Source organism: Acomys minous (genome assembly GCF_964271855.1).
Source record: "Acomys minous genome assembly, chromosome: 16".
Lineage (NCBI taxonomy): Eukaryota > Metazoa > Chordata > Mammalia > Rodentia > Muridae > Acomys > Acomys minous.
Window position 1 is genome coordinate 42,849,837 of NC_140498.1, and position 22,378 is coordinate 42,872,214.

The window sequence follows — 22,378 nt, forward strand, 5'->3', positions numbered from 1 at the left end:
AGACACAGGCTGTCACTGCAAGGCAGCCTTGGACCTCTGATCTGGCAGTGCTTCCGGACTTGTGCCACTTAGGAAGCCTGGGCATATTCTCTTCACTCTTACCAGTACTTGGAGTAGTAATTGCCTTGCTGGGAGCTCGCTGCCCACACACCCAGACTTTGTGGGAAAGGGCCATGCCAGCTGATGATGGTTCACTTCTCTAAGCCTCAGGGAGTCTTTTGGGATGGAAGCCATTCTTCAAAGCCCTCAAAAGCTTATCCTGCTCAACCACGATTTCCCTAAGAAGTCTGTTAGCCTGAGCTAATTGGTATACTTGACAGTGCTCTAAAAACAGATGCTACACACTTCCCTCCTTCCTTGGACAGGGTAGAGTCTTTTAGAAACAGTGGCATGTTGCATACAAATTGACTTTTGATGACAGCCCCCACCTACCATCTCTGACCAATTCTCAGCACCTTCTTTTCCCATGTATTCATGCTGAACATCATAAAGATCCTTAATATATGTTTGGACCTGTGATTTTTTTTTCTAACTCAAATTCCTTGAGGTTTCTTACTTTAAAAGCACATACTTATATTTAAACAATTCATGGTCTAAAATATTTTATTAGTAGGAATCTATTCCTATAAGTCTTGTGTGAAAAAAAAAAAGATAAAACAGCAGGGAATTTAAAGACTTGAGCCCACCACCTTCACAGTTCAGATGATTGCTTTTACCAAGGTCTGAGTACCCAGACTCCAGTGTTTGTTTAGACTAAGGTCTTAGTCCAGTCTTGTTTAAAGACTAAAGAGCAACAGCTACATGTTAGGAGGTCACTGAGCTAGGACAGGGCTCTAGTTCTCAGGTTCTGCTGACTGGACACCTAATTATGTAAATAGTGGAAACCAATGCCCTGGCCCAGGAGGCCTGGGTCCTAGGGCAGGTCTGTATAATTCTGGTTTGGTGTAATTTGGGTCTTAAATGTGTTATTTTCCAGAAGATCCAGGCTCCTGCATTCCAGTAGAATACCTGTAGTCCCACCCTGTCCCTCAGGAAAGAAGGAAGCCAGGCAAGACAGCAGAGGCCCAGGGCAGGGGAGTAAAAGGGCCAATTTAATGAAACTACAAACTGGGACCAGGCCACAGCTCACAGTGATAGGAGGCCATGCAGTGGTAGTGAGAGACCAGGGGAGGGACAGCAGCAGGATACAGCGTCCACATGGGCATATTCACAGACCATTCAGGAAATGGACAAGTTTGGGCTTATACCCTGGGCATGACTCAAATGTCCCCAGGACATCTCCACCATTTGTAACTCCTTCCTGGTTCCCAGCCCAGTGCCACCTGTTCCTACTGAAATGCTCCAATATGAAAGCAAGTCAACTATAGCAAAAAGGCTGGTGCTTACTTGAAACAAATGAACCTACAAGGAGGTTCTTCTGATCTTCGATCAGCAAACCACCAGGCAGAAGTTGCACCCATATAATGCACAGACACAAAAGTAGGCAGGACAGGCTCATGGGCATTCATTCCTTCTGGCCCCAGAAAATTAAGGGGTTCACAGAGGTTTTGCCAGAAAGGAGATCTGCACACTGGCTGAGTCAAGGAAGCTGGGTAAGAACGGGGGGCAAGTTCTTGGCTACCAGGGCTTTAACTAACCCAGCTGCCTTTTTGCCTTATACCAGGCAGCTCTTGGGGACCTCCTGGACAGTGGGTAGAAGCCCTGGGTTTCCATACCTGAGAGTTCTGAGGTCCAGGGTTGGCAGTCATTTCTTTCTTACCCGACCCTGGTACCCCAGACAGCACACCCCACATAAACCCAGGCCTTAAGACCCTTTCTTGCTTGGGTCCACTTAACCCTAGATGATGCCCTGACCTCATTCCAGCAGGTCAGGAACAACTGTTGGTCCAGACACAGCCCTCACTATAGGGCCTCGTCTGGGACCTGTTGATGTTTTCTCAGTGCTCTTGGTCCCCAGAAGAGTAAGGACCAGCCTGGACCTTATATAGAAAAGGAAGAATGAGGACCCCAGTAAGGGACCCTCTTCAGCTCGTCTTCTGGATTGTAAATGCCCAAGCAACACACAAGATCAGTGCCACCCCCATGCCACCCACTGGCTCTTGGCCTCAAATCCAACGGAGTTTTTGCTGGAAGAGTCGGATGCTCAGGGAAGGGCAAGGAGAGGACAGGATTTCCAGGGTACAGTGGCAAAACGTCCAACCCTAAGTGGGGGTGGGGAGTAGTGACCACTGAGCATGGGGAGCAAAGCACATGGGGCCAGACTGATTGGTGGGGGAGTCCAAGTCTGGCTCCGTTAGCACAAGCGCTTGTATGTATAGATGTAGGCTTTGCAGCTGGGACACGTGTGCGTCACATCCTTGAAGTCATTGATGAGGCAGGGGATCAAGCAGCAGCCAAGATCACACCTGAATTGAAGACAGAGATAGGCTGAGGCCTGAGGAGAAGAGTCAGGCAGCATACAGAGCCCCAGCAGCATCACCACTCAAATCTGTGCCCCACACCTACCCCATGAAGCAGCAGAAGAAGCCCAGCACAAAGTTCATCAGGCCAATCTCGTAGGAGATCTTGGTGGTGATGGCCTGCTGGCAGTGGGGGCACACTGTCTGCACAGGCGCACCTTCAAAGATCTCTCCCTGCAGCACTGTCACCGTGGTGGCTGCTCCTGATGGGACCAAGACTGTAGCCGTGTGGCCCCCAGAGCCAGGGTAGGGCCCTGGTGGGTAGGGCCCTGGTGGGTAATAGCCCATTGGGGGATGAGGGCCTGGAGGAGGGTAGAAACCTGGAACAACACACAAGAGAGGTCACTCACTGGCTGGCTGACTGGCTGTGAGAATACAGAATAGGATTCCTGCACTCAGAGCACAAGTTACAACTTCCTGCCACCTTCCTTGAGAGGGCCAGAGGTCAGCAGGAATAGGCCTTACAGCTGAGGCCTTGACTCAAACGTGATGACCCATTTGATCCCTACCATACTGAGACCAAAACATGTTGACAGAGAGCTGGGAGCCTCTGGCATGCCAGGACTGTTCCCTTCCATGCCTACAAAGATGAGAGCTTCAGCAATACGAAAAGTATCATTTCTGTCCTACATACAAAGCTGCTTTTGTGTGTCAAATGTCTGATATACTAAAGACAACCCAACCCAACCCCACCCCACCCCAGATACTGTAGGAACCACAGACTTGACTGTAGCACCAGACAGCTACAGGTGAACAAAGGGCTTTGTTCCATTGGGGGTTTATGTCCTTAACGGGAAAAGCCCCACCACACCAGTCCTTAGCATGAACCAGTGTAACTTTCCCTCAGTGGATGGCAAGTTCTCCTTGCAACTATTTTCATTTAATATGAAATGACTGATGACTTTCCCCAGTAAATTTGAGGTGGCAGCTGCTCAATGCTTCCTTCAGTTCTCAACTCACCTGCAGGCATGTAGGTGCCATCTGCATTCATGTGAGGGGGCACAAAGCCAGGCTGAGGCATTGGATGACCAGGTGGCTCATAGGGTGGGGGGGCAATGTCAGCAGAGGGCAGTGGCATGCCTGGTGGCGGCTGCATCACAGCTGGGGAGGTACGGCCTGGACAGAGAGGGCCAGAAAGAAGGTGGCTCAGCTAATCTCCACACACAGGTTGGGCACAGGGGGACCCTGAAGCAGGATTTGAAAAGCTTTAACTGCACTTGGAATGGAGAGAGAACTGTGACAGGGACCCCAGAAGGCAGAGGCCACGGAAGACCCTTAAAACGAGCCAATGACATAAGGTACTGGCCCAACAACTCCATCTAGGGATCTTACCCAAACCTCTACCAAGGGTAATTTAACTCCCTACCTGGGGTTGGTGGGGCTCCACTTTTTTCTTCCAACAGTGGGGCTGTAGGGCCTCCTGGATAAGGCGGGGGTGGCTCATTAGACATCTTTGCTGCTGCTACTGGACGAGGAGGAAAAACAAATTCAGCTCCTTGCTCCCATGGAAGGTCAACACACTAGGTTGTGATCATCTTCAGATGCCCCCAACCCAGAAGTGTTTTCTCTGTCTCAAACTCAGTTACCTGAGGTCTGCCACCTTCTCCGGTCCTCAAAAGCAATCTAAGTATGTGGAGGATCAGGGTTGCTGGCTGGATCCAGTCCCCTTGGCAACATCAGTGACCACTGAGCTCCCTCTGACACTTGGGATCTACCTCTGCCAGCAACAACCCACCAGATCTACCATCCTTTATACTGCTCCATGGCCACCTGTATTTCTTCGGAAGCTGGAGGATAAGGACAAAACTCGACGACAAGGCCCAGAAATCCTTTCTGGGAGCCTAACCCTGGCCACTACCCAGGGAAGCTTGGTACCTAGTCTTCCAACTCTTAACTGAGCCATAGATGGGTGGACTTCTACCACGCGCTGCTTAGCATGGTTTGAAAAGGGGTCTGGATTTCTTACCTCAGATTTCTGGTGCAGAGAATGGAAACAGGTAATTCAGTTGCTCACTGAGACGATCTAGGAGGCTAATTCAGGGAAAGAGAGAAAGCAACACCTTTAATCACCGGCTTCCAGGTGAGCTACTCCCCATGCTTAGTCACATCTTAAGCACGCCACTGCCCAGGAGACATGGCTGCTGAGTCCTCTGTGCTCACCATCTCCATCAATCCGTGCAGACCCAATTCCCATGCCTGAAGGGAAGCAAAAGTAGTCAGCTGTTGGTTGGTGTGTGGCACTGGCTTGTCCCCTTCTTGGAAGGTATAAAAAGGAAAGAAAGAGTCAAAGAAAACACTTTGCTTTATTCCTTTCATCAAATGTCCTGAGAACTTGCTGCAAGGCACTGGTGGACAAGCAGATACACTAAGATCTTGCCTTTCCTCTGTTTAACATAAAAGACTAATCATTAGCAGCATTTTGAAGTAGGGACTTCCTTTTGCTAATTGAAAAGCAGTAACATGGGGCTAGAGAGACGGCTTAGAGGTTAAGAACACCATCTGCTCTTCCCAAGGTCCTGAGTTCTATACCCAGCAACCACATGGTAGATTACAGCCACCTGTAATGAGATCTGGTGTCCTCTTGTGGTAGGCAGGCACACATGTGGGCAGGATACTATATGGATAATAAAATAAATCTTAAAAAAAAAAAAGCAGTAACAAATAGAAAATCTCCAGTATTATAGTATGTTCAGTAAAAATGACATATTAGCAAAGCCTAGAGTCCTTATAGTAAGTCCAAACACAGACAGAGGTTCCAATCTGCCAAAGGTGAAGGATCCTGGGATTTCTGTCCTTTTACTCTCCAACTTCACCCACTGTGTGGTGCAGACTGGCCTCCAACTCTCCATCCTCCTGCCTTAGCCTCCCACGTGCTAGGATTATATGCCTACACCTGGACACCCTGCTTCCCACATTTAGCCAATTAGGGGTAGGGGCAGAAGGATCAGATCCAAGCTTTGGGTTCAATTTTGTGCTGGTTTGAACAGGGATGACCCCATAGCCTTTTGTTTGAATGCTTGGCCCATAAGGCATGGCACTATTAGGCGGCATTGGCCTTGTGGGAGGAAGTGTGTCACTGTGGAAGCAGGCTTTGAGGTCTCATATATGCTCAAGCCACACACAATGGGACAGTCCCTTGCTGCCTGCGAATCAAGATGTAGAACTCTCAGCTCCTCCTCCAGCACCGTGTCTGCCTGCATGCCGCCATGCCTCCTGCCATGATGATAATGGACTAAACCCCTGAAACTGTAAGCAAGTCCCCACTTAAATGGTTTCCTTTATAAGAGTTGCCATGGTCATGGTGTCTCTTCACAGCAGTAAAACCCTAGCAAGCCTTAAAACAAATTTTAATATGACAATTTGAGAAACTCCATCATCAATACAACCTAACATCCCCCATTCCCCTCTGCAAATTCATGCAACGTGAGTACAGGACTCTGCCTGCACCCCACTGCAGCTTCCGCCCTTTCCACAGGCAGGCCCATAGCTGAGTTCTAGCCCCACCCACTGTTCCAGGTTATAGGGCCACTATTCTGCAAAGCCACCCTCACATCTCACAGCCCCAACCTACAGATAATGTCGGAGTCGGAAATGCCACATGCGCTTCATTCAGCTGCTTTGGGGGCTGCTTGTTCCCAATAGGCATCATGGGATGGAAACCAGCTGGGCATCCTAGCAGCACAGTCCTGCCTGGCTTCCTTTCGTTTTGTATGGTGCTCTACCAGGGTTGCATACCACTAGCCACACTCACCCACCAGACTGAGCTCTTGCTTCTCTGAAGAACTTCCAGATGGGGGTTTTCACAGGAACAAGGATGCAACTGACATTCTAAGATGCCTACTGAAACTTACTATGGAGCCATGAAATCAAGCAAAACTGCTTTACTTCCCTCCCCTTTCCCCCTCCAGTCCATGAGGAGTATGACTCAGCTTCAAGGGAAAAAACGCTTACAGTCAGCAAAGTACCAAAACTCCATTTTTCCTTTCCCTTAGAGGAGAGAGGGTTGGCCTTCTATCAGGCAAACAGACTAGACAGCAAAGAGATCTGGAGTCAGACAAACTTGGCCTCAAGTCCAGGGCCTTGGCATGTCAGACTCCTCACCTCCCTGTATGAGAACTGCCTCCCCCAGACCCACACAGGACCCAATCCCTACTACATTCCAAGGGGGAGCAGGTCCTGCTGAGGGGTTCAGTGTTCTGCAGTTACATCATGGTGATTGCTGGACAGCTCTGTCAACATATTAAAAACACCAAAAATAATGAATAGTGGGAAATCATTCTTATAAATTGTTAGGCAATTTCATGTATCATAGAAACTAAGATGGCTATGAAATAATCCTAGCCGGGCAGTGGTGGCGCACGCCTTTAATCCCAGCAGCACTTGGGACACAAAGGCAGGTGGATCTCTGGTGAGTTTGAGGCCAGCCTGGTCTACAAAGCAAGTTCCAGGACTGCCAGGGCTACACAGAGAGAAACCCTGTCTCAAGAAAGAAAGAAGAAAAAAGAAAAGAATCTTACAGGACCCTGTCATATATACAATCCATCCTTCACCAAAAGCCACTGTTAGGTAGCACACAGCTGTACTCTGAAAAGAATACAATCTAAAATAGGCCCCCTGAAGGACAGCATTGCCTGGCATGATGGCTAACCTTGTCAGCCTGGCACACTTGGGAAGCAAGAGCCTCAGCTGAAGAATAGCTTCTGTCAGACAGGCCCTTGGCATGTCTGTGGGGCATTTTCTTGATTGCTAATTGATATAGGAATGGCCAAGGTCATACTGTGGGCAGTAATGACCATCAGCAGGTGGGCCTGGGCTATATAAGAAAGGTAGCTGTGAGTCTGACAGCAGGCCAGTAAGGAGTGGGATTTTTTGTTTGTTCATTTCCTTGTTTAGGTTTCTCTTGAAAACATGTCCTGGCTTCCATTGGTGGTGATAAACTGTCAGCTGTAAACTAAAACAAAGCCCTCCCTCTCCAAGCTGCTTTTGGTTGTGTTTATCACAGCAACAAACTAAGACACTCAGGATGGAAAGAGAGAAAGAGATGGGGCTGGACTCCTCCTGGTGTAGTTAGTTCAGTTGCTTTCCCCTGGGTCTCTTGCTTCCCAGAGGAGTTCCAATCACAAGGCCTCAGGGCCTGAGAACTGCCCCTAGCATTCTGTTGGGCTCTCTGCTATTCATGATGCAGAGCAACTGCTCTAAGGCCAAGGCTGAACCTGGCAGCCTGCCTGCCCTTTGGAGGGGGTGGCAGCAGAGTGCTTATCTCCCGGCCACAGCCACAGCTGTAGGGTGTGAGGGCAAACTTATGTCTTTTTTCCAGGTCTACCAAGCCAATGGTTCTCCAAATGTTTGTTCTTTGGACTTCTTTACATCTGATTATCAAGGACTTCACACAGATTATCTCTCAATACCATATTAGAAATATCTTAAATACTTAAAAAAATTTTTTTTTAAAAACTAGTAGGGCCAGGCAGTTGGTGACACATACCTTTAATCCCAGCACTCAGGAGGCAGAGGCAGGTAGGTGGACCTCTGAGTTTGAGCCCAGGCTGGTCTACAAAGCTAGTTCCAGGACACCTAGAACTACACAGAAAAGTCTGTCTTGAAAAATAAAAACAAAAATTAGTGCAAAGTTAAGGATGTAGCTCAGACAGAGAGCAATTTCCTTACATATGCAAAGTTCGAAGTTCAATCACTGCCAAAAATAAAAAATAAATAAATAAATAAATATCAAGCTGACAGTGGCAGATTAGGTTTCCAAAATTCTAATTCATGCTCACCAATAGATCAAATTTTAACAGTGGTGACAAATCAATTATGAATTTAGCTTGGAACGTTGGCTCAGCATTTTGGAGGCTGAGGCAGGAAGACTACTGTAGGCTTGAAGCAAAATGAGCTACAGAGTGAGACAAAGTCTCAAAAAATCCACATCTGAGGTTAGAGCTGGATCAGAAGTTAAGAGGGCTAGTTGCTCTCACAGAGGACCCAGGTTCAAGTCTCAACATCCACATGGTAGCTCACAACCATCCAGTTCTAGGGACTCCAACATCCTCTTCTGAACTCCATAGGCACCAGCACATATATGACATCAGCACATACATATATGACACACACACCCTCCCCACCCCCCATCAACACTCCTAATTTTTTTATCCAAACCAGTGGGCCACGAAGATGGCTCGACAGGTGAAGGTATATAGTCTGCAAGTCTAGAAACCTGAGTTTGATCCTTGGAATCCATAAAGGGTGAAGAACCAATTACACAAAGTTGTCTACCCACTCCATGCAAGCGCTGTGGCAAACACACACCCTCACACACAAAAACAAATGCAAAAAAGTCACTAGCAACATATAGAGACAAAGACTTACTTTGTTCATATTCTGTTGAATGTCTGAATCACCAGTTAGTTTGTTTGTGCTGGTAATTCTCTGGAGGAGGTGGAGCGCACTGGAGAGGGAACCTAGGACCTCACATGCTTTACATGTACTTTGCCACAAATACCCCCAGCAACTTCATTAAAAAACAACAACGGAGGCCGGGCGTGGTGGCGCACGCCTTTAATCCCAGCACTCGGGAGGCAGAGGCAGGCGGATCGCTGTGAGTTCGAGGCCAGCCTGGTCTACAAAGCGAGTCTAGGACAGCCAAGGCTACACAGAGAAACCTTGTCTCAAAAAACCAAAAAAAAAAAAAAAAAAAAAAAACAAACAAACAACAACAACAACAACAACGGGCTGGAGAGATGGCTCAGTGATTAAGAGCACTGACTGCTCTTCCAGAGGTCCTGAGTTCAATTCCCAGCAACCACATGGTGGCTCACAACCATCTATAATGTGATCGGATACATACTGTGTACATAATAAATAAATCTTTAAAAACAACAACAACAACAACAACAATGTGTGTTTATGTCTGTTTATCTGTTTGCTTCTGTGTGTTTATATGTTTATATATGCCTTTGGAGCCCAGAAGAGAGTGTCAGTCTCCTGAGTTGTAGTTAGCATCTGTGAGCCACTTGAGGTGGGTGTTGGGATCTGAACTCTAGTCCTCACAACTGAGCAGCAAGTGCTCTTTTAACTGCTGAGCCATCCCTCCAGCCCCTAGTCAAGTTTCTCTGGTCATGAAGGGGGAAAAAGCAGCTTGTTTGAACCAAAACTTCAATAACTACAACTGTGGATATGCTTTACTTCTAGATAGCCATCAGTCTTGATATGGCTATCAATCTTGAGGTTCTCTTGCACGCCTCACACAGTATTCAAAAGCTATGTACTAACACACTAAGAATTAATAAAGTTGTGTGTGCTTTGACAGGCCCTATACTAAAATTCAAATGCTGCAGAGATAGCAGCCCCCTACACAGGACAACACGTAAATTCAAGCAACTTCTGTAGTTTTTTTGTTACTGTAAAACTTTTTATTAGTTATGTTTAGTTTTAATAACCATTTTCTTTGTGTAAAGCTAATGGAAAAGGTTTTGCTATACTCATTTTGGTATATTCTTGTTGCTATTGTTTTTAGTTCAGTGTACGTGTATGGAGGTCCAAGGACAACTCTCTAGAGTCAGTTGTCTCAGTCCACCTTTCTGTGGGCTCTGGAATAGAACTCAGGTCATTAGGTTTGCATGTTAAACATCTTTACCCACAGAGCCGTCTCACTGGATAGGCACTAACTTCTGACTAATAAAAATCTATCTTTAGCTAGGTGGTGGCACCAGACACCTTTAATGCCAGCACTGGGGGAAGCACATCTCTGAGTTCGAGGCCAGCCTGGTCTACTGATTGAGTGCCCGGACAGTCAGGGCTACACAGAGAAACCTGTCTTGAAAAACCAAACCAAACCCCAAATCTATCTTTAAAAATAAAAAATAAAGTTTTTTTTAACCTTTCTTTATGTTTGTGGGTACTGTGTGCAGTGGTAAAGAGAGGTGCAGGTCAGTGCCTCACCTTGATCCAACTCAGCCATTCATGCAAATGGCAGTACAATGCAAAGTCAAGGTAAGCACTACCGTAGTCTTTGCTCTACTAATAAGGTAGTCTGACCTCAGCCGGAGACGTCAGGAAAACCTCTCCCAGGCTGCAGAATTCACCACTACTGTGCTGGCAGGACCCCCCCCCCCCCCACTGCAACACTAAGTGCCTAGAGGCAGGGTCAAGTCTCCACTGCCAAAGAGACCTGGAATCTGAGGTTTCTCTAGGGAAATCAGAGCTTCTTGTTGTTCTATCTGGACTGCACTCCAGGGAGACACCTGCTGCTGTTCAAGCTCTTTAAATTAAGCAAACAGTTGGGACAAGGACTCTGCACCAACCTTCCTAAATCCAGTTCCACCATTTTCTGGCTGCAACACCAGAGTCTTAGTTACTCATCTGCCTTCCTCTCAGGGTAAAAGAAAGGTTACTAGAGGGCATGCAAACGTCCTCTGCTGGAGGGCAGGGGGTGGAACCTGCTGCACAAGCCCCCCACCCCACTGCTGGTGCACGCCTTGAATCCCAACAACTCGGGAGGCAGAGGCAGACGGATCTCTGTGAGTTCCAGCCCAGCCTGTACCACAAAGTGAGCTCCAGGACATCCAGGGCTACATAGAGAAGCCCTGTCTCAAAAACAACAAACAAAAGAACCTGTTACTTTATTACTCCACAGAGACCAATGCCTCTCTCCTGGAGGTATCTGATCCCTGATGATGGTGCCAGGGGTCATCTGTAATGACCTCATTCAGAGACATTCCAGCCAGATCCCAGTCTGAACAGCTCAGCCCCATGGCATCCGTTCCCCAAACAGCAGAGATCACACACAACCTTTGTGAGAAATCCTCTAGACTGCTCTCCTGTTGGACTTGCCTGGAGCTCCTCAAGTCAGCAACACCCCTGGGAAGGCATTCAACCCTGGATCCAGTGGCATGAGAGTAGGGTACAGCTGCTGCAGCACTGCATTCCCAGGATCAGCTGACTTCCACTGCCTGATCACAGAGGTGGTCCCCTGTGGCCCTGGACTAAGACACTAGCTGGCCTCTCAGACAGACTCCTCTGTCTCTGGGAGCAGGTCTCTGGCACCTGGCCAGTGACAGGGCAGGATGCTATGCAATGTGGTGAGTCATTACAAGCAGGGGGCACTAGGACCCTTACTGTGTCAGGTCAGAATGGCTCCTGGACAACACCACACAGCTGTCCTACCCTAATTTCCCAAACCCCGGAAGGGTCGGCGTCAGCAATCGGCTTCTGTGGCGACCATGTAAGAAAGGCCAGGTGAGGTGAGCTCCAGATGACCAGTGCTCCCTCTTGGAACAACCAGCCGCCTGAGCTACCGTCACAGTTGAGTCAGCACTCATTCCAACAACTACTCCGTGGTCCCATTAAAAACAAAAACAAAACAAAAGGCACAAGCATCTGTTCAAAGCTCAGAAGGAAGGCTTGGAGGCGACAGAGTCCAGTAAAGCAAAGTCCAGCAGGCAAAGAGAGGAAGACGTTTAAACAGTGACTAGGTGGCCGTGCTGGCTGGAGAGGACAGCAGCCTTGAGGTCTCCAGGGACTGCTGCTAAGTTCCAAACCTCAGCTACCGAGACACAGCAAGTCAGGGAAGACAGTTCCAGACCATCTGAGGCTCAAGCTTCTGAGATCTCAGCACCACACCACTCAACCTTCTGATTGGAAGGCACTAGTAGGACTGGGATGTACACAGCTCAGTGGTAGAGCATTTACTTGACATCCATGAGGCCATAGGCTCAACTTCTTGTACTGAAAAAACAAAGCTACATAGTGAGACCCTATCTCAAAAATGTCATCAACAATAACAAAAAAAAAAAAAAAAAAAAGGAAGAAACAAAACCCCAAGTGGCAGTGGGAGCAGAGCCCCTTCCTTTCATGACTATCAATGGCACAGGTCTTCCTGGCATTCTAGCATCATGATAATGGCTGAGGCCCTAGACAAACTCTGTAGTCTCTTCTGACTTGCTCTGGAAAATGACATTCTTGTGAGGTGGAACTCAACTCTGTATCCTGGGCCGAACAGGCTTCATGGAGGTGACAGGTAGCAGTTATTTCAGAAGACGCTTTTAATTGAACCACCATGCAAAGAAACACCATCCACTCCTATTGTAATCAAGGATATGATTATGTCACAATGAAAATAATAGTGACAGACTGTAAAGAATGACAGCCTCATGAAGCAGGTGGCGCAGACTGCTAGCTGCACCCAAAGCCATCCTTCCTGCGTTCTTCCTTCTGGTATGACATCAGTGGATTAACTGAGACACTCCAGCCCTAATTACAGTCCTCACAACCATCTGACTGAGCTCTGGCCAAACCTGACCTTGGTGTCTGAGCCACAGGGAGGCACTGAGAGAAGTCAGCTCAGGCTAGACCATAGACCCTTTCTCCTTCCTGTCGGCTTGGCCATAGGACACAATTACAGTACAGTTAACTGCATTTACACCTGAAAATGACACCTATCTGGTTTTAAAAGATTTACTTATGCAATTTATGTACATAGTGCTCTATCTGCATGTATGCCTGCATGATGTAAGAGGACATCAGATCCCATTATAGATGCCTGTGAGCCACCATGTGGTTGCTGGGAATTGAACTCAGGGCCTCTGAAAGAGCAGCCAGTGCTCTTAACTGCTGAGCCATATCTGCAGCCCAACACCTATCTACTTTTAACCAATATAAAAAATGGTATACACAAGGAACTGGGTACAAGCAATTAAGAACAGCGTAATCCTTCTTCAGTGGTGATCTCTGGGTCGTGAGATCTTGGGAAGTTTGTTTGTATATAGATACAAATGTAGAAGCCTTTTATTTATGTGTAGTTTCTAGTTTTTTTTTTTTTATGATGAGCACCAGCTCCTTGAGTGATTCCTTCTTCAAAATGCTCAAAACTGTTAAAATGATGTTTTTTCTCAATCAAGAACAGTGCCTCAGAATATGACTGAGTTCTGGGGAAACAGGGGCTTCTGATAACTCTCCCTCTCAGGCGTTACAAGCAGCTTCCTAGGTCTTCGTAGGTCTAGTACAACGACTCCCATCTCTCTTCTGGATCATAGCCCGGGGCTTTGGGCAAACTGTCAAGTTGGCTAGGTCTTACATGGAGAGCCAGAAAGTCACTTGATGGAGGAGGGCAGGCAAGCAAATCCCCAAGGGACACACGATACACTAGAGAGTGATGAGGTTACCGGGCCCGAGGCAGATGATGGTCGGTGCTGAGCCAGTAACACAGCCCAGGCTTCCCCATGGCCCTGTGCCCTTGCCCTGCTCTCTGAGCTGTTTCTGTACATTCTGTTGCTGGCACAGAACGTGGTGGAAGTACACACAGAAGAGGAAATGAAGAGCAAAGGGTGGGAAAGAGCTACAGCTGCAGGCACAACCAGAGATAAACAAGTTGTCAGCACCTGCTCCAAGCAGGCCACGGTGACTGAAAGCTAATTTTAGAAATACCACAAGCCTGAAGACCCATCTCTTAAGCCACCAAAATGGAACCTTGGGGGAAAAAAAGTCCTGGCATCTGCCTGCAGTGAGCTGACACAAAATAGACAAAGTCAAACCACGTAGTCACCACAATCATAACCACCAGGTGTAAACGTTTTGCTTTTAAGATTTTTATTTTTTATATATTTGTGTGTTAGTGCACACCACATGTGTTCAGGTGCCTGTAAAGGCCAGAGGTGGGCAACAAATCCTCTGAAAGAGGAGTAACAGATGGTTTTGTGCCACTGGGAAATAAACAACCTCTGGGTTCCTTTCTTTCACAAAGCTCAGTTACCATACATGCCATGTGCTCCCCTCCAAACGTCCTCCCACAGTGATGAGGTGACATCATCTTTATGATACTGATCTCATACAATAGGTCACTCCTTCTATTACTCTAGGGAACGTTCTGCTTGGGGGAAGATGGTAAGCTGCAGAGATGTGTCCACTGATAGTCCTGGGCACTCTATAGAAGTAACAACAAATAGTAAAAGAAATACTACAAAACACAGCAGACCTAGGTTAGACCTCAACAACCCTTTAATGTTGCTATCAACTGCTTTTTCAAGAGGAATTTAAAAGAAACAGAACCCTGTGTGTTGACATACACTTTAATACCAGTACTAGGGATTAAATTCTGTAAGTTCAAGGCCACCCTGGTCTACTTTCCCAGGCCAGCGAACAAGGCTATACAGTAAGATGGTGTCTTAAAAAAAAAAAAAAAAAGTAGGCTGTAATAAGTAACCCCAAAACTTGAGAGAACGTGCCTAGTTCAGGGTCACAGTGCAATCTTTTGTTTTCAAGACAAAATTTCTGTGTCCTCGGCTCTGTCCTGGACTCACTTTGTAGACCAGGCTGGCCTTGAACTCACAGAAACCAGCGTGCTTATACCTCCCAAGTGCTGAGATTAAAGAAGTATGCCACCACGGCCGGCTTCACAGTAGAATTTTATCAACAGCCTGCCCTGCGGATCCATGCAGATGTTGGCAAAGGCACCAGAGAAAAGTGGGAATCAAAGGAGTAGAAGACAGCCAGGACTTTATATGCATTCTGTAACACAGTATACAGAAGTTGAACCAGATTACTATTACTTGAAGTTGACATGGGAGAACTCTGGATTTTCTCTTTTGGAAAAGGGGAATGTATGTTATGTTTGGAGTTGTCATTGGCATGTGTAGATTTCTGACTCAGATACCTCACGTTTCTGGCCAGAAAAGCAGAGATAACTAAATCTGAAGTCTCCGCTAACATTCAATTGGGCATCAAGCACTTATTATGCACCCAAGGGCAGGAGTCATGTGACTTCCTGGAGACTGTTGCGGAGAGAAAAGGTGGGGGTGGGCTGAGGAGGGAGGCAGCTACTCTGCTGCTAGAGCGGACACAGGATTCAGCGTCCTGACAACACTCAAAACACCTGCTGCAGCCCTCTCCTGTCACTCTCCAAAATGTTCAAAGTACATTGGTTGCCCAGCATGGTGGCACAAGTGCATAATCTCAGTATTTGGAAGGCGGAGGCAGAAGATCAGAAGTTCAAGGACAGACTCAGCTACACAGAATGTCTGGGGACAACCTGGGCTGTATAAGACCCTGTCTCAAAAACAAGAACACAGCACCAAACATTTGAGTGAGAGGGCTCTCATGCTCCCAACAAAGTGCTCCACCAGTGAAATCCATCCTCTGCACTACGTGGGTTTCACGGTACCCAGAAGAAAAAGGTGGTGGAGGCTCCCCGCCAGACCCTGTTTTTTCCTGTGAAAACAGAGCTGGAAAGAAAATAGGAAACAAAAGAACATGTCTCCACACAGGCTAGTCAAGGACTTTACAGGGCAGTTTGTCTTTGCTCTACTAGCTGACTTGAGAACTAATCCAATGACTGTATACCTGAGGAGTCAACACTCCATTCAAAACTGTATTTCAAGGAAAGAAGGCGCACACCATGCTCCTGTGCCTTCAGAACTGAAGCTCAAAAGAATACAACACGACTAAAATTCAGGCAGAATCTGATTTTATTCAATCAATAAATACTGAGTACTTGAATACCTCCGGCAGTGCTAGGTTCGGTTGCTTTTTGGCCAGTTTGAAGCCACAGATAAATGGTCATAGCAGGGCTAACCTCCAGGCCAAACATGCACATGTGGAAGCTGAGCTTGACTACACCAAGGACCAAAAAACTAAGAGCCCAGCCTTAAGAGATACAGAACACCCAGGAAATCTGAGATCCGAGAGGTGATCATTGCAGTGTTCTTCCCTCAGAGGGCAGGATTCTTCAGGTCTGAACACTGGGCCAGTTTTATTCAGTATCTGTCATCAGCCAAGTTTCCTTTTCTAAATGACTTAACCAAGAGTTAAGACCCTTGACTCCTTAATTCAGACAATTCACTGCACGCCTAAGAGTAATGATTCAATTCAGAGACCCAGTACTCACAAACCTACAGACCCACCTGGGGGCCTGGGAACCCCTCAGAAGAATTTACAGATCATACAAGAACAGCCAAGTGGCTCTAACCACCAGGAGAGGTCAGTGGGCTAGGGACCTACAGGATGGAGGTAGGGAGTTCCTGCCTCAGGAACATTAGTCACTCCCAGCAGAGGTTCAAACATTATGCTCAAGAGCCCACACTGGTACTTGAGGGACAGTCTCGCTACAGCTTACAAAATGTGTATTACAGCTTGGCTACCATTCCTGGACACGATTTCCCCATCCAGAAGGCTTATTTCTGTTTGCCACATCCCAGTCACCAAACTAAATGGGTGAAAGGGGTTCCAAACATTTTTCTTTTTCAAAATTACAATTAATCTGTGTGTATGTGTGGGCTCGTGTGCCACGGCATGCCTGTGGATGTCAGAGGACAACCTAAGGGAGTTAGTTCTTTCTGTTACATGTGTCCTAGGGATTAAAGTCTAAAGCATCTTGTCAATTGCCATTTTTAAAAAATTTATTTTATGTGTATGGGATCTTGCGTGCATTTCATGTCTGTACACTGTACTCATCCAGTGCCTGAGGAGGAAGAAGAGGGTTAGGATCCCATGGACCTGGAGGCACCACAGGTGCTGGCAACTGAATGTGGGTTCTCTGGAAGAGCAGCCAGTGTTCTTAACTGTAGAGCCATTTCTCCAACTCTGATAACTTAAAACATTTCCTTTAAACCCTGACCAGTACTTCTGTGGTTTAAAAACCCAACAACAATCTCTCTCACCTGATGGTCAAGGTTTGAGAGAAATGGTCTAGGTTCAGGTTCAGCCCTATGTCCCAAAACTACATCAAGGCACTCTAGCCCTGCCCATGGCACCTTGCGTGTTTCTGAACCATCTGTACATACCTGCTGAATACATAAGTCCATGAGCTTTGAGATTAACCTCCGTAGACGCCCCCATGCTGTTTCTATCCCAGATGCCCACTACCCTCAGCCCCAGAGCCACAGTAGCCACAGCTGAGGTAGACTTCACTGTCTTTTTATGAAAGGGCCTTCCTTTATTTACAGCCAAAATTCAAAACAAGAAAGAATGCCACTTCTTGAGTCATAATCAGCTTCCTTCCAAGGAGGAAGCATCACAGAGGGGCCAGGAGAGCTGCCCCTTCTGTGGCCCTCCTTCCCTACAACCCGCTGTTGTAGATGTGAAGGCCTGCTTTGTGTCACTATTTGGAAACCCTTGCTGCTTCCTCATGAGAAGGGCTATCTATACCTAGGCTACCTCCCAGACTAGTGTCTCAATCGTCCTAATGCTACAGACCTTTAGTACTGTACCTTGTGTGTTGTGGTGACCCCCAACCGTAAAATTATTTTTGTTGCTACTTCATAACTGTAATTTTGCTAGTTATAAATCACTGTAATGACATTTTTAAAGAACTCTGGAATTATGGTTTCTTTAAAAACACAAATGTTTTAAGAAACTGTTTTCAGTTTAATCTCAGGTGTGGGGGCATGGGGCTGCTTCAGACTGTCTGCAGCAGCTGACTATGATTTTCTTTGTGCTCTTGCAGAGACATGGTTCTGCCAGCTGCAGATAGGTTCTGCAGTTGTGGTCTATAAGTGTTAGGGCCCCAAGAAGTGGGGTTGGTGGTTCGTGGTTGTGGTTTGTTACCAGCCATGCTCTAAGAAGAAATCAGATTCAAGAATCTCTATCTCAAAAAAAAAAAAAAGAATCTCTATCTCGGGGGCTGGAGAGATGGCACAGCAGGTAAGAGCACCACCTGCTCTTCCAGAGGTCCTGAGTTCAATTCCCAGCCAACCACAACCATCTATAATGAGATCTGGTGCCCTCTTCTGGCCTGCAGGTATACATGCAGATAGAGCACTTATATACAATAAATAAAATATATTTTTTAAAGATTTATTTATTTTATGTCTATGAGTACACTGTCTTTATGCACACCAGAAGAGGGCATTGTATTACAGATGGTTGTGAGCCACCATGTGGCTGCCGGGAATTGAACTCGGGACCTACAGAAGAGCAGTCAGTGCTCTAAACCACAGAGCCATCTCTCCAGGCCCCAATAAATAAAATCTTAAAAGGAAAAAAATCTCTATCTCCCCTACCCCATCTTTTCTTTCTCTCCTACCTAGTGACAGGCAGTGAAACCAGGGGGATAAAAGGTGGGAAAAAGAAAAACCCACAAAGTAGCAAAGACCAGCTACAAGCAAAGAAAAAAAACAAGAAGAAATTAGATTAAGAGATCTCTATCTCTTTCTCCCTTTTATCCTTCTTTCTCTCCTACCTAGTGATAGGGGGTAAGGAAGAACCCACAAAGTAGCAAAGACAAGCTACAAATCATAATGTAAATATCTGTGTTTCCAATGGTCTTGCATGACCCTGTGAAAGGATCATTCAACACCCAAAGGGTCACAGCCCACATATGGAGAACCACTGTCCTAGAAGATGACAGGTAAGAATTAGCCAAGGAGCAACAATAAACACACAAGGACATAGTACTAAAATCTCATCCCACTCCCCCAATTTGTAAGGCTGTTGTACTTAATGTCACTGAGCCATAACAACTACTCACCAAGTAGTAAGAGATTAGAATTCTTCTCAAGCACCACACAAACAACCCTTGCACCTCACTACTGGCGTCAGCTTCTGCTTCTTCTAGAAGGAAAACCTCAGACACAGCATGCAACTGGACCTGAGTTCAGACTACATTAACATGTATTGAATATGTGGCTTTTCAGGCACATTCGGAGGTTTGGCTGAACCCCTCTGACACCTTGTATTTAAGAGCTGGGCGGTGCCGGGCAGTGGTGGCGCACGCCTTTAATCCCAGCTCTCGGAAGGCAGAGGCAGGCGGATTGCTGTGAGTTCAAGGCCAGCCTGGTCTACAAAGTTAGTCCAGGACAGCTAAGACTACACAGAGAGACCCTGTCTCAAAAAACCAAAAAACAAAACAAAACAAAAAGAGCTGGGTGGTGCCTTTAATTCCAGAACCCAGGAGGCAGAGACAGGCCGATCTTTGTGAGTTCAAGGCCAGCCTGGTGTCTACAGAAAGAGTTCCAGGACAGCCAAGGCTACACAGAAACCTTGTCTTGAAAAACCAACCACCAAACAAACAAACAATCAAAACAGCAATAAGAGGCATCACATAGGCCCAAAGGGCCACAGGCTCAGGACTGTGTGTGGGGGTGGTTCTGGAAGGGTTGAAGGCCCTAAGGCAGGGCCTGAGGCCGACTGGCTGTCCCCCTCTGCAGTGGTATAGTACCGTGCAGCCTCTCCTATAAGACAGTGCGGGGAGAATCCTGGGTGGAGATGGAGCCTTTTTGTGGGCTACTAGAAATGGGTCCATTTTTATCTTGTACAATCTACTTCTAAGTTCTCCCACAGGACACCTCCCAGCTACACTTCCAGCCACTGCCCTCCTCAACCCAGTGAAGATCTAGTCCTCTGAAGAACTCCCTACATCCTGACTCCTCACTGGAACAGCTTCACTTACAAGACAGACACCTAAACATAAATGAGAAAAATTTTACTGCCACTATCTCCCAACCTGTATGCTCTTTACCTTTTGGGTAGTGTTTCTGAAAGCAGAAAATTTTCACAGAGCCCATCTCTTCTTTTTAAACGAACTGGCTGTGTGTATACAGTCTGGTATTCATAGCTATGGAGCCAAGTACAAATGCTGTAGCGATAATTCATCAGTGCTTTGAGGTTACCAGTACACTTCAGCTGTGTTCTAGGGCTTAGAAAACATCCACCACACCACCAGGTTCAAGCTGGGCAAGTTTGGAACACACAATGGAGCCAAGAGAACAAGGCCAAGGCCTGAACAAGCAGACAACTTACTTTAATTATTGCCAGCATAGTCTGCTGGGACAACCGGGCCTCTGGGACACATTCCATTTTCCCTCTCTCAAAACAGCTTTGTTCCTTTAAGTTTTCTCTACACGTTCCCTATTTCTTCTGATTCCTCTCAGAGTCCATGTAAAGGTCTTTGCTGGTTCTAAAAACACATCCTATAGAAACACTCCAAAACCCTTTGGGAAGCAGACTGATTTTCAGATAGCCACAAGATTTCTAAGTCTAGTTAATAATATGCAAGCTTTACTAGGAATGGAAATATACTGCTATCTGCAGTGTACTTTGGCATGCACGAAAACAGACTGCTGGATGGGTACACAATAAAAGACGATATTAATTGTACGTTCTAGTTGGTAGTGCATTGGTGTGCACTGCGAAATTCAACATCTTCTGTATGCTTTGAATGTTTCCTAATTAAATGTCGGGGTAGAGGAAGTCTTCAAAACAGTGAATGACTGAAAATATCTTTCTTATTGCGAGCAGAGGGCGAGAAGAGCAAACATGCCCGCCTCTTCCCACCCAACTCGGGTCGGCACCAACAAGGAGCAAAGTACCAGGGAGAGCAGTCCTATTTGTCCGGACAATGCCCTGTTTGGAGTACAATACAAAACTGATATAAAAGCTACTAAATGCCTTCTCCCCAAAGCCCCTGATCCTCACTCCTGAGACAGATTCTCAGTCCCAAGTGTGCATGAGAATTTCTTAAGAGCTTACTAAGTGCAGATTTCTGGGCCTCACCCCATAACTATACAATCAGATGGGGAGGGGGGGTTAGGGGGAAAGTTCAGGTCTTTCTGATGCGGAGGATCCTACTCTGATCACCCCATCTTCCTTGACACCTGTTGAGAGGCCTCAGAGGACCCACCTCCTCCAAGGTCTTGGGTGGCTTGGGGCATCGCCAGCCCACTGCCTTCCTAACGTCCTGCCGGAGCGCCACGTAGAGCCACGTCCAGACCTGCAAACCGGCGGGGGAAGGAAGGCGAGACGGGCTCCTCCAGGACCGCCAAGGTCACCCACGGGTCTCTGAGGCAGCTTGGCACAAGGATCCTCCCCGGCCCCCCACCCCGCCCGTCGTCCCTTTACCCACCATATCCCGAGGAGAAATGGCACACACAGTCTTCCCTTACAGAAATACAGGAAGGCGTGAAATCACTAGAGTGGGCTGGCCCTTCTCCGGCCGATAACCCCAAGTGTGCAGGCCCAGTCGCTCGCGGCCCTGAAATGCCGTCCATCACAGCCCCACATAGAAACCAACTGTCCGCCCCGATACTGCGCAGCATTTCAGAGGGAATGGACTCCACCACGCCACCCTAGCCCGTTTACCTCGGAATCCTAGAGCCCGAGGCCAGCCAGAGGAACACAAAACAGCTAGACTCCCGCCCGGTGCTCCGAGGAGCCCCTCAACCAGCGAGCTTGCAGCGCACACCGCCCCCGCACCCGAGGCGCCTGGAACTTGTAGTCCTTTGGGGCACCCGCAGCATTCCCTGCGGCGGAGGCCTACCGCTCCCGGCAGCCACCGCGCGGCGGCGGGGTGAGGGCGGGGCTCCCCGCGCTAAGTCACGCGGACCGAGAGTTTCGAAGCCAAACCTCCCACCCTCCCCCGCCCCCTGCCCCGTCCCTCCACCCGTTCCCCCCGCCTCCCGCCCCCGAGTGCGGGAGGGGGGGCCCACCGGAAGTCTCAGAAGTGACTCGCCGTCGGTGGGGACCCGGGCCGGGCGCAACTGCGGGAACCACTGCTTCAGCTCTTGGCTGTCGCGCCCTGTCGAGAGGAAACGGGTAGGCTTGGGAGAAAGGCTAAGCTCCTGGCCTCGCGGCGAAGGGCGGAGCTTCGCGTCATACGTAACTAGCTTTGGTGACGTCAGTGGAGGCGCGTTGTGGGTGTGGGACGAGCACGTGGGAGTACCCAGGCCTTTCAGCTGGGGGAGGAGAAAAGGCTGGCTAAAAAGAGCGTGGCGGTGCTTGTGTTCCTCCGCCTAGCCAACCGCGCTGCACACGGGTAGGAGAGGCACCACTATTGCTTTAGGGTCCCCCCCCCCCCCCCGGGCAGTGCATGAAGCCAAGAACCACACAGCAGGAAGTTGCCCCTGCCCTCACAGCTTCCATTATGACAGACCATACACAAATAAGCCACCAAAGAAAGCAACAGGATGTCCCAACAGAATTACAGAGCGTTGCCT

At 47.7% G+C, this 22,378-nt stretch overlaps 1 protein-coding gene across 8 annotated transcripts; it reads right to left on the minus strand.

The window, feature by feature from the left end:
• Window positions 1–1,070: 1,070 nt before the first annotated feature.
• CDIP1 (cell death inducing p53 target 1) lies at window positions 1,071–22,033 on the minus strand. 8 transcript variants are annotated; one of them, XM_084763426.1, is made up of 6 exons: window positions 21,872–22,033; window positions 4,426–4,490; window positions 3,826–3,921; window positions 3,420–3,575; window positions 2,506–2,779; window positions 1,071–2,405 (listed from the first exon to the last, which is right to left on the minus strand). In XM_084763426.1, the coding sequence occupies exons 3-6, from the start codon at window positions 3,908–3,910 to the stop codon at window positions 2,294–2,296; spliced, it is 627 nt and encodes a 208-aa protein (XP_084619552.1). In that variant the 5' UTR covers window positions 3,911–3,921; window positions 4,426–4,490; window positions 21,872–22,033; the 3' UTR covers window positions 1,071–2,293. The 8 variants fall into 8 exon arrangements, with proteins under 8 accessions (XP_084619552.1, XP_084619547.1, XP_084619550.1 ...); XM_084763421.1 differs by having other exon boundaries at window positions 3,826–3,924; XM_084763424.1 differs by lacking the exon at window positions 21,872–22,033 and adding an exon at window positions 21,525–21,724.
• Between the last annotated feature and the right edge of the window lie 345 nt (window positions 22,034–22,378).